Here is a 12,231-nt window from a genome sequence, read left to right as displayed (position 1 = left end):
GGCTTTGTGCAAAGAAAACAGAGATTTTCGATATCAGGTCTGCGTTCAGGACAAACAGCTTACCAGGAAGTGGTTCCAGCAGTGCGAATAATAGCTTGGGCCGGTCTTTGCGCAATGACTTATTGGTAGCTGCCGACAGTGTTACTAATGCCATGTCAACTCTTGTGAGGGAATTAAATTCAGGTATGTTCAATGATAAATTTTAATATACAATTTGCATCAGAAATGAATGCAAAGTATTTATGTAGTTTAAAACGGCACCAGAATTTGTACTTAGGTATTTTCTTTAATACAGGCCACCAATAATTATATATTCGGATTAGATATAAAAGATTCACATTTTTCTCCTTATAATTAAGACTGTTATAAACAACTTTAAGAGGTAACAATTGACATTTCATAAATTTATATATTTGATAAAATAGACAATATAATATTAATTGCTTAATATAAAAATATTTATAAGTAGTTTAAAACATATTAAAAACTCACTATAAATATCATGTAAATATGTCCATATTTCATATTAATAATATTTTCAATAACTAATTCATCAAAGTAACAGTAAAATCAATGTAACAGTAGTCTGAAATATTTATCTTTTTTATATTTACTGTCTTTAATAATATAGCCATATTAGTGTAAACAGGCATGTTTCAGAGTATTTTTATTCTATCATGTCATTAGATTTTTATGGCATGTAATAATATTAGCATCACCCTTCCTATTCATAATAAAAAAGATCTTATTAGTTTGTTATGGAACTAAGACATTCATACAAGGTAAATTATATACATATTTCTATTTACTCAATAATTTATAAACAAGATTAAAGTTATTTTTTTAACGTAACTTTTCAAAATATTTCTACTTAATCAAGAATCAACTATCATTAAATAGTTGTATATTTGCAAATAATAAAATACTATTCGTATTTGTTTTAACAAATTTACAAAACATAAAACTTAAAATTATAATATTAACACTATTTTTATGTAAATTATAAGATTCTCATAAAAAAGGTAAAAAATAAACTTATAAATTCGTTTAAATGTATCAGTCATCATTCTTGAGAAATTACGCTATTAAACAAAAATACTGTAAAATAATGATATTTTAGGGTATCACTGAACTAATAATGCAACTTCAAATTAAATAATTCTGCATAAAAGAAATGAATCAAGAATATACAGTAAAAGTTGTATCACATTTGCTTTATTTGTAATTAAATTAATATTGCAAATATATCACTATTCACGCGTCTGTCCATTACAGGTTGTTTTCATTCATGTTAATGTTTATAAACATTATCAATAGCATAATAGTATTCCATAACAATTTCGTATAAAGCGATAACTAAAGATACTGAAATCGATAAAACAAGGATTGTCTCATAAATAATGAATAACTAACGGATTCTAGTGCAAGTTGTATACAGACGTATCCGATAAATTTTCCAAATTAATATTTTTTAAACAAAATATAACATTAAAAAATATTTTACATTTTCAACTTATTTTTTCGCACAAAACTTCGACCTTTCATATTGTATTACCCATCAGGTAATATTATATGCTGTAAAGTTGTCACAAGATTAGTGGTACAAACAGATAGGAAATGTTTCTACATGCAATTAGAAATAAAAATTATAGAATATTTTTCGTATGCAACATATAATTAGTTTTAACTATGAAACGATGAAATCAGTTGAAAATATGTAATAACGTATCTCGTCTGTATTCATTGTAAGTTTAAATAAGTAATGGATAGACATATTAATTAAGCATATTTGAAAGCACGTGTGTGCAATGAATTTTCATGTTTAATTTTTTCAACAACAATGTTTTATACGAAAAAATTTTATTCTACATTTTCAATTCATTTTTGCATGTAGAATCATTTCCTGTTCCACTATAATAGGCATCTCGTCACAATTTAAATTAATTTTTTAATTCTATTTATGATTTGTGTGCTATTAAAAAGAAACTTACGCAGATGTAAATACTTAGTTTACACCCTCATTTACACATTTGCCTGTTGTAATTATTTTCTTTCATTTAGAATAGAGTTAGCGAAGTTTAGTCTAGCAATAGCACAGACTACACTACACGCAAAACAAGTTCTCTTTTTAGGATATTGTATTGCTAAATTGGTAATTATTAGCTAATTTCTGATTTACATAAAATGAATTTCAAAACAAATATAAGAAGATTTATTTAAAATTTCTCATGCAATGATAGTAATTTTATATTTTTGGTAATTACCACGTAATACTCGTTAAATTCAAAATACTCGTTAAACACGTTATTAAACATTAATATTAATAATAAAAAGTATATTACTAAACATATCATTTATCAAGAATCAGGAATGTTATCCGAAGTTCTTGTGAATTTGTTCTGTATTGAAATTCGGATAACAAATAGGTGTTCTTATACAAATAACACTTTAGACGTGTTGTGGAATGTGTGTGATATGCACCCCCTGTGAATGTGTCCTGGTGGCTTGCAGACTCAGACCAGGAGGATCATTCTCACAACTCTGGCCGTCTTAACATCAGAAAGCCATTAGGTAAGAGTTTGTTAAAATTCTGAACATTACTGTACTTTTCATATTTTCACGAGCATTTGCAAAATATGACATCACTTGCTTTTTTTGCATTAGTATAATTATTACAATGAATGAGCATTAAGTGGTCTGTTATTTCAAAATGTAGAAAATTAATATTGAATCTTTAATGTTACTGTTGGATATATCCCCATAATAATTTAAATCATATAGTAAGATTTTTTATGGTTTCTCTCTAAACTAGTTACTTATCTAGTTAATTATCAATTTTTAGACACATTTATGTTGACCTAAAGTGTAAATAAGTTGTGTGAAAATTTCATAAAATTAGAATATCTTTATGCAGAAAAGCACAGAAGATAAGATATTAAAATAAAACAAACTAATATATAATGAACACATTTGTATTTTAAAAGATATAATTTGTACATTATGTTCATCTGTTAGACTTTGAGGCTGGTGAAGATGGAGATGATAGTAGTGGTGGTGGAAATTCTTGGAGAGAAGAACTTCAACGTCGCTATCAGCAAGAAAATGATTTCTTGGCTGAATTGCGTGCACGTAACGTTAATACTACACAAACACCATCGGCTACTCCATCCAGTGAACAAGAGCAAGAAAGAGGAGAAAGAGAAGAAGCAGATGGAGAAAAAGAAGAGGATAATGAATCTAACTGGACAGAACCAGTGAAGAGATGGGTCAATCGATAAGTTTATTAAAAAGCATTTATACATAATTTACAATGGCTTAGAAACTGCTATCAATTGAAACGCAAATAAATTACTGTAGTACCATGAGTTATTTACAATGGGCATATATCTGGGTGTTAGCGTGAAATGTAATCAACATCATATTAGACTTTGGACAGTATTTAAAACTTGCATTTTCAAAGCAGTACTTTTAATCAAAAGAATTGTCAGTTCAGCAATTGAAATTCTTATATAGTATCATCATATAAATTTTATCAAAAACACGAAATTAATAACATTATTTGTATATGAACAAGCCTTTCATCTAATATTTGCAATATTTATGAAATGCAGAAATTGATTTGGCTTCTAAAATTATTGCAATATTGTTAAGCACCTACACAGTTTAAGTATCATTATATAAGTTAGACTTTTGTTTATAAAACTTTTTAATTATTTCCAAAACCATATTTAAACATATTTAGCATAATGATAAAAATGATTAGATTGAATTGATGAAACATTGAATAGATCACCTATGGGCCTAAAGATATGAAAACTGACTTCTTAATTACATTAGACTTAAAAAAAAAAGTTTTCTTTGCTTATATATTCATTAATGATTTGTGTAATTTTTACACACAAATATGGAGAGACATTAACTTAAACCTAGGTGCTCAGTAATGAATTTTTAGTCTACGTGTAGGTAATAATATAGAAAAAATTTTGCACAAGTCAAACGTTTGACCAAACTTTGTATAAGGAGGTAAGTAAATGTAATTAATGGACTTTTTTAAATACTTAATAAAAGGACTATTAATGGAGGCTTAGTTACAGAAGCTCACGTTCTTTTATACATTCATACTGCTTAGATACAACATTCAATAATATGAGATATATAAATATATTATAGGAACTTTTGTTCAATAAATGCTTTTCTTTTTAAGAATGAAGACCTCAGAACTATTGATTCATACAATAACTTTCCATTTTGTTTTTGTCCTGTATTACCTATATCTATTACAAATATAACATTTACTTTGTAATAATTTCAGAGTTTAAGAAATTCATAATATAGTACAAATTTATTTTAATTATAAATTCGTATCATCAATTATCATTATTCTACATATATTAAGGAAAACATTGTTTATGACTCAATAGCTTTCAGGGGTTATGTTATAGTACTACAAGAATAATGTACATAAGTACTATTGTTGATTATTTATCAAACATAAGATACTCATATATGTATGAGAATTGTAATTCTTAGGCATTTCGACTGCATTATTTATTCCTTCCCTTTAATTTTGATATTTTTAAAACTTGTTACATTCGAATGCCCAAGTTTTACACCATAATCACAATTCCATTGCATTTACAACTGTACGTTGCATAATAATAGGAGGACTGGCATTGTTTTTTGTATTATATTTAAATTTTAGTTCCTACATTATGTAATTGAATATTATTCAATAAATGATCGTTGAATTGTAATTAATAGAGAATAACCCATTTTGTAATATTTACGTAGCGCATAACATTCGGAAATATTCTGTGTAAATATTCATATGATCATTTTTGTCTATATTAACATTTACAAAAATTGTGTAATAACTATATTATATGACTATTGAATAAAAAATGAAATGAGAACTTACAATACTTAGAAAATTGAACTTGACATACCAATCCTAGTTGGATATTTTTCTTTACAATTTCATATGCAATTTGTCAGTAGATGAAAATAAAAAACAACTGAAAAGGAAATTTCACACAATTGCCATTAAGAAAGTTAACCATAAATTTGATAATGGATATTTTCTTAGATAATAGAGGTAACAAGAAGAATATAATAAAAAAGATTGAACTATTTTCACTAAATAATTTTCTTTGCAGGGGTGAAAAATAATAGAAAGCGTGAATTGTATTTGTTTAATTCTTCAATTACTTCCTTTGAAAATATCATTTTTACAAAACGAAATATTCAAACATTAGTCATAATTTGTCAACGCAATATTAGCTCATTTTATGCTATTTCAGAATTGACTCAAATACAGGAACTATGGATTGTCGACTGTGGACTCAAAGTAATACAGTTGTTCTTATTTAGTCTGTAAGTTCTTTAGTGTATTATTTAATTTTATTTAGAATATACCACCCTTCAAAAAAAATTGTCCATTGAGAAAGCTCTATTTATATTCCAATCAAATATCTTGTATATCAAATTTGGATTTCTGCACATGTTTAGCAATTTTATATTTGTCAGGAAACAATATAGACAATCTCCAGGTATATATGGTTTTATTATATAATTTCATTTCAAAAAAGATTTGAAAAATTCTAATGCACCTCCTCATAATATTGTTACATTTTACTTATATAGCCTCTAACTAAATTACCACGGTTAGAAGACCTCAACTTAGCTAATAATAAATTAAAAAAAATTGATAAATATTTTATAAATAAATCAGAGTTATGTTACTTAAACTTGGCAGGAAATCCATTGTGTTTTATACAGGTATAGAATAATATAATTAAACTACACTTCTACTCTAATTATAAAATAATAATATCCTCCCCTTTAATTACAAGGATATAAGAAATTTATCACATCTACAAAAATTAAGAACCTTAATATTTGCTGATCCATTATATGGAAACTGCCCAATAGTAGCTCTTTGCAATTATCGTGCATATGTTATAAATTACCTTCCAAACATTAAGAAATTAGATCATTATACTATATATGAAAAAGAAAGACATTGGATTAATCAATTTTTCAGGTCATTATATTATTATTTATTAATATACTAATATATACTATATATTGATTATTTTCCTTGTATTCTTATTAAAGAATATTTTGCTTTTAGAAAACAAATACTTCAGCATAATGTATTGTTTCATAAACAATTAAGTGAATACCTGAAGTCTGTGAAAGACAATTATAAAGAATACAAGAACATAATGCTTTATTTTAAAAATAAGCTTTATGTAACTAAGGTAATAAAAGTATACTATTTAAATAATATGCAAAACGATTTTTTAAATGTACTTTTTACATAGCATAAACAAACCTATCTGAAAGAAAAAACACATGATGAATCACTAAATATATCACTGAAAATGGAATTAAATAAACAACAGTTTATGGAAAAGAAAAAAATGGCAATGATACAATCTAAAGTAAAACAACAGCATAATCATTTTTACACACAGAAACTATTAATATGATATTTCATGTTGTACATTGCAGTCTATTATTAATTGAATATTAAAAATTATTATTTTCTTGCTAGATTTTACAACAGCAGTTAATATATAATATAAACTATTGGGGAAATATAAATTTTGTTGAATATAATACTAATCCTAAAAATGCAGTTACACAACTGTGTAAACAATTTTTAGAGGAATCGTTGTGTTCAATTATAAAAAAGTAGGCAAACATTGTTATGTTATAGAAAATACATTCAAATAATGGAAAATTGATAATTACTTTTGATTGACAGTGATATAGGCATCACAGGTTTGACATTATATAAAGTAACAGAAGTGAACAATAAAGAAATGGATCAATTAAATCTCTGGAATGATACCATAAAATTAAATGAATACAACATGATATTAAAAATTGTAACGTCTCCTGGAGTAACAGATATTCAAGCATGGCCTTTTGATTTCTTTAAAACTGGTTTATTTTCTAATGTACCAATATGCCTTTCTGAAAAATATATTAGTATATTTAATATTTATTTAGGAATTTCTTTTAATTTATAGAAAGAGTTAATAGTTACAAACTGTTTGGCAGTAGCAGACTCTGAATGGTTAAATAAAATGTTATTAATCAAGAAAAATGGTGATATGTTGAATCTGCTTAATAATTTTGAAAAACGACGTATTTGTATACTTACACAGACACCTGTCTTCAGCTACATTGAAAAGTAATAGTAATAATTTTTATCAGTTTCAATAGTTTCCATCTAAAAACTTGTTTTTACTCAGGACATATAATGCTAATGATTACTTACACGTACAACATGGAAGTTATGTGAATAATATGAACAAAATTTGCCAAAAATTTGTGCTGAGAAATACAAATATTAGAAATCCCATGTTTGTAATTGAGTACGAGTATAAATTACACGAATTAAAAAATGTAATAATTTTTTATTATATAATAAAACTGTTTTTTGTTATTGAAAGAATTACTTATAACAAAAGTTTCTTAAATCTGTTTGTAGGAAAACAAATCTAAAAAATATGTTGTTCCATGTACATTAAACAACACTATGTGGGTTTATTTATCAAATTTAAATATAACAAGATATATTGACATTAATGAAAATTTAAGAGTACATGATCTTGTAAAAATATGTCTCTCAGGACAACATATAAATTCAATAAGTACAGATTTGGATTTACCCAACTTAAAAGAATGTGACATTTCATTCAATTGTCTTGAAAAATTTCCAAATTCAAAGTTCATGAAAAATATAAAAATATTAAATATTAGTTCTAATAATATACAATTGATACATATTCAAGAAACTTTATCTAAATTGGAAGAATTGGACATATCATGGAATTGCATATCAAGTTGCCTTACAAATATTAAAATTCTTAAAACTTATGTACCCAATCTGCTTAAATTAAAAATATGTAACAATCCCTTTGAAGATATTGATCCAGAACTTACAGAATATATTTTACACATGAACATACTGAGCCTGCAATTTATTAATGATAACCTATGTACAAATCTTCATTTACCTGAAAATTATTTTCCATGTTCATTTAATATGTATAATTTGAGACAACATAATAATTCAATTTATTTGGAAGAAAATATAATAAAAAGTGAAGAAGAAGCAGATTTATTACTGACAGAAAAGAATATAAAATGTGCAAAATCTATTCACATATCGCAAGAATCATTTGTACTAATGCATATTTTAAAGAAGGCTTTGAAAATTCAGGAATTATGTGTTACTTGTTGTTTATTGACTACATTATGTATCAAAATGCCTTTAAAACATCTAATTAAATTAAATCTCGGAAATAATCTCATTTCAACTTTGAATGAACTTACGCAAACAAATTTTCCATTGTTAAAGTATTTAGATTTAACAAATAATTTAATAACAACTTTAGAACCAATGGGTTCGTTTTGTACTTTACAAGAATTTTATTGTAGCAATAACAAGATAGGAGATCTACTACAAATAGATAATATTAAAACATGGCAAATGTTGCATGTTATAGATCTTTCCAATAATCCAATACACAAAAGAGCATTATATAAAAAATTTATTATATGTCATTTAAACAACATTAAAGTAAGTAAAATCATGTATCGCATATTCAATGTCTTTCTTTTTGATTTATTATTTATATATTTTATAAAAATAATTTCTTGGCAGTATATTTCTGGAGAACGCATCCAATATTCTGATGTAGCTGAAGCAAGATACATTTTCGACAATAGATTAGATAAATATATCTTAAATACAATTTATAAAACAGATCAATTAACAACTATTATACAGTTGAGTATAACTAATTGCTCTTTATCAAAGGTATGCCATTTTCTATTTTCTAATATTAACTTCAATCATATTAACTATCAAATAATTTCAGATTAATTTATCTGGCAATTTATTACCACAATTAGAAAGTTTGGATTTGAGTAACAATCAAATAACTTATTTATGGGGTCTTCATTCCTTTCAATATTTACATACATTATGCTTAAGTTATAATTGTCTTGATACATTTGACAGTAATGGCTATGAAAAGAAACAATGCATATTTCCAAAATTGTGTACATTGTTGTTGGATCACAATTGTATCAAATCATTAATGAATATTAATGAAAAATTACCAGTAATTAAACACTTATTTCTAAATAATAATCACCTTCAAAGCATTAATGGTAATATTTTACATACTGAGATAATATTGAAATTTTTGCATATTATTTACTGTTATTATAAATATATATATATACACTTTATAGGTGTAAGTCATTGCTCAAGTTTAGAATCTTTAATTTTGGACTATAATGATATTAATACAGTAACTTTAGAAAATTTTCTTGAGAATAATAATTTAAAATTTCTGTCTCTTGAGAATAATAAAATAAAATCATTGAAATTCATAAAACAACTACCACAATTGGAAAAACTTTATATTGCAAACAATTGTTTAACAGTAAGTATTTGGTAAAAAAAAAATATATATATAATTGTATTGTAATGTATACATTGTAATAATATTGTTCCTTAGAATGACACTGAAATGCAACATTTGTTATCATTAGAAAATTTAGTAGAATTAACATTTGAAGGAAATCGTTTATATACCGAAGAGAACAAAAATAAAATGATGGCTCAATACTTTGAATTAACGAATCTTGAAACTGCAGAAATTTAAGTAAAACTAATTTTTAATTAATTTATTTTATATTGATACCTTTTATGATATTGTAACCTTCAAGAAGTTATTTTGATAATTAATTTCCATGCATATGCATGATTGAACATATCAATTTTTTACGAAGTTTTGCGAATGAACGGATCTTATATGCATTCGCTTTATATGTACGTATTATATGTATACTATACATATTACAGTATAGCATGTCCAGTAGTAGAAATCAGCTGGAACTTGATAAGAAATAAGTACATATTTAAGTACATAGTAACATATAAGTATATCTAACCTTAGTTAAGAATCACTCAAAACAAAAACAAATGGAGTTAGAAACAATACTTCGGAAATGTATTGTAGATAAATGTAAGTATTACCATTAAATAATAAATCACGTAAATTAATATTTATGTTTAGTATTATACTTAAATAATTTTATTTTATGGAAAACATGATATTTTCATAGCAGTAGAAAAATTGACAGAAAATGAGCAAGAAGAAGATAAGTATTTTCAAAAAATATATGAACAGTGGAAAGGCGCCAAAGCTAAAGATAAAGAATTGACTTACAAAGTGATTCCCAAATTTTATTTTAAGGTAATGTATACCTATATTAGAAATCATTTAAAATTATTATCTATTAATGTATTATTCTTTATACTATAGTTACCAAAGGAAGATGAAATTTTACCTCAAAAATTACGAGAAGAAACAAGAGCACTATTTTTGCAAAGACGTTCCCGCCAATTATTAGATAATAATGAATTGAAGGCATTATGGGTATTATTAGATAAACATCATAGTCCACCGTTATCAGGTGATGAACAACTAATAAATTATGAAGATTTTAAGAAAGTTGGTAAATTAGCAGGTGCGAAATGCAGTCCTTATTTTACTGCAGTTGTATTTGCTAAATTGCAACAAGGTGATCCTCATGGTAGAATTAGTATAATGGCATTATTTAATTATGTTATGAGAAAAGTATGGTTACATCAAACAAGAATTGGTCTTTCCTTATATGATGTTACTGGTCAAGGATATCTAAGAGAATCTGTAAGTTTGCCTATTTTATTACACACTAATATAAAATTATTATAATTACTGTAACATATCATAATTCTTTTTAGGATTTAGAAAACTATATATTAGAATTGATACCAACTCTACCTCAGCTGGAAGGATTAGAGAAATCTTTTCATTCATTTTATGTTTGTACAGCAGTGAGAAAATTTTTATTTTTTCTTGATCCCCTCAGAACTGGTAGAGTTAGAATACAAGATATTTTGGCGTGTAGTTTTCTTGATGACCTCCTAGAATTAAGGGACGAGGATTTACCTAAAGATTTACAAGAAGCTAATTGGTTTTCGGCCCCATCTGCACTTAAAGTTTATGGGCAGTATTTAAATCTTGATAGAGATCATAATGGAATGCTCAATAAAGAAGAACTTGCTGGGTAATTGGAATACAATAAAAATGTAAAAGTAATTTACAAAAATATTGTACATTATATTGATGTAATAATTCTACAAAATTATTATTTGATAGATATGGTACAGGAACATTAACTGGTGTGTTTCTTGAAAGAGTATTTCAAGAATGTTTAACATATGAGGGCGAAATGGATTACAAGACATACTTAGATTTTGTTTTAGCATTGGAAAATCGACATGAACCACAAAGCTTACACTATTTATTTCGAATTCTAGATATTAATAATCGTGGTTATCTTGATACATTTTGCCTTAATTATTTTTTTCGTGTATGTATATGAATAATAGTTATACTATTATTAGGTGTACTATATAATTTTATTGTAAATTTAATTTGCTTTATAGGCTATACAAGAACAAATGACAATGCATGGTCAAGAACCAGTAAGTTTTGAAGATGTTAAAGATGAAATATTTGATATGGTAAAACCAGCAGATCCTTGCAAAATAACATTGCAAGACTTGCTATCTTGGTAAATGCAATTACACTCCTATATAGACTTGAAAATCATATTTTGTGAAAAAAATTTTGACTTTGAATGATTCATACTTTACAGTGGGCAAGGCGATACAATGGTCAGTATTTTAATAGAATTCCATGGCTTTTGGGCTTATGAAAATCGTGAAGCTATGGCAGCTGATACTGGTGATGAGTCATCCCACGTTTGAAAGACAAACAGTCAGGAAATGTGATGCATTTCTGTAACTGTTTTGATAACTTTTATCTACACAACAATTATTAGAATATTTATGAGCGAAAATACTAGTTAAATTTTTATGATTCTACATGAAGAATGTCAAACATATTGACGAAGAAATATGTAATACTGATTTTATAATAAAATTATTTTTTTAATAAATTGTTATATGTATTTATTACAACATTAAGTTAAAAATATTCCGTGATTTTAATATTCATTAACATCTAATGAAACTGCTAGTAACATTAACATATTATCAAAATATGGAAATTTTTATTTTGTTTGCTTCCAAAACTGAAAATATAAATTAAATGTCATACTAGGATATTAATTAAAAAAAAATTTTTA

At 25.6% G+C, this 12,231-nt stretch overlaps 3 protein-coding genes and 1 long non-coding RNA gene across 22 annotated transcripts in view; 3 read left to right on the top strand and 1 right to left on the bottom strand.

The window, feature by feature from the left end:
• LOC116431724 (dystrobrevin beta) overlaps positions 1-5,373 on the top strand; it is a 32,276-nt gene extending 26,903 nt beyond the window's left edge. For 4 of the 9 annotated variants that reach the window (XM_031987547.2, XM_031987546.2, XM_031987549.2 and 1 more), the window contains 3 exons: positions 38-183; positions 2,512-2,571; positions 3,016-5,373. In XM_031987547.2, the coding sequence (XP_031843407.1) occupies positions 38-183; positions 2,512-2,571; positions 3,016-3,278 (469 nt within the window). In that variant the 3' untranslated portion in view covers positions 3,279-5,373. The other 5 variants (XR_004235992.2, XR_004235990.2, XM_031987548.2 and 2 more) reach the window with 5 other exon arrangements.
• LOC116431726 (uncharacterized) lies at positions 4,962-7,040 on the top strand. Its single transcript, XM_076366337.1, has 6 exons — positions 4,962-5,095; positions 5,157-5,373; positions 6,134-6,263; positions 6,327-6,446; positions 6,560-6,699; positions 6,773-7,040. Exons 1-6 carry the CDS (start codon positions 5,071-5,073, stop codon positions 7,038-7,040), a joined length of 900 nt encoding a protein of 299 aa, XP_076222452.1. The 5' UTR covers positions 4,962-5,070.
• LOC143174401 (uncharacterized) lies at positions 5,790-9,873 on the bottom strand. The gene is made up of 2 exons (XR_012998287.1): positions 9,735-9,873; positions 5,790-8,033 (listed from the first exon to the last, which is right to left on the bottom strand). It is a non-coding gene; the product is annotated as an uncharacterized LOC143174401 (long non-coding RNA).
• LOC116431727 (serine/threonine-protein phosphatase 2A regulatory subunit B'' subunit gamma-like) lies at positions 7,432-12,036 on the top strand. Of its 11 annotated transcripts, none has more exons than XM_076366316.1 (8): positions 9,731-9,890; positions 9,928-10,058; positions 10,159-10,289; positions 10,359-10,745; positions 10,820-11,145; positions 11,238-11,451; positions 11,528-11,655; positions 11,740-12,036. In XM_076366316.1, exons 2-8 carry the CDS (start codon positions 10,016-10,018, stop codon positions 11,849-11,851), a joined length of 1,341 nt encoding a protein of 446 aa, XP_076222431.1. In that variant the 5' UTR covers positions 9,731-9,890; positions 9,928-10,015; the 3' UTR covers positions 11,852-12,036. The 11 variants fall into 11 exon arrangements, 9 of the variants coding, with proteins under 9 accessions (XP_076222430.1, XP_076222429.1, XP_076222428.1 ...); XM_076366319.1 differs by having other exon boundaries at positions 9,739-9,862; positions 9,990-10,058; positions 10,162-10,289; XM_076366317.1 differs by having other exon boundaries at positions 9,747-9,862; positions 9,990-10,058.
• The last annotated feature ends 195 nt before the right edge of the window (positions 12,037-12,231 follow it).

The sequence above is a fragment of the Nomia melanderi genome, chromosome 3, assembly GCF_051020985.1.
Source record: "Nomia melanderi isolate GNS246 chromosome 3, iyNomMela1, whole genome shotgun sequence".
In the NCBI taxonomy this organism is placed as follows: Eukaryota; Metazoa; Arthropoda; class Insecta; order Hymenoptera; family Halictidae; genus Nomia; species Nomia melanderi.
Note: the sequence above shows the minus strand (reverse complement) of the source record. Positions and strands in the feature narration are given on the sequence as shown.

What these genes read in the sequence shown, in the direction of transcription:
- LOC116431726 (XM_076366337.1), top strand. Translation starts at nt 5,071, where the DNA reads ATGGATATTTTCTTAGATAATAGAG. An exon ending in TATTTTCTTAGATAATAGAG is followed by an intron (nt 5,096 to 5,156) that starts GTAACAAGAAGA and finishes TTTTCTTTGCAG; the next exon opens with GGGTGAAAAATAATAGAAAG. An exon ending in CAGTTGTTCTTATTTAGTCT is followed by an intron (nt 5,374 to 6,133) that starts GTAAGTTCTTTA and finishes TTTTGCTTTTAG; the next exon opens with AAAACAAATACTTCAGCATA.
- LOC116431727 (XM_076366313.1), top strand. Translation starts at nt 7,553, where the DNA reads ATGTGGGTTTATTTATCAAATTTAAATATAACAAGATATATTGACATT. An exon ending in CTAATTGCTCTTTATCAAAG is followed by an intron (nt 8,840 to 8,900) that starts GTATGCCATTTT and finishes AAATAATTTCAG; the next exon opens with ATTAATTTATCTGGCAATTT. An exon ending in TTGCAAACAATTGTTTAACA is followed by an intron (nt 9,474 to 9,548) that starts GTAAGTATTTGG and finishes ATTGTTCCTTAG; the next exon opens with AATGACACTGAAATGCAACA.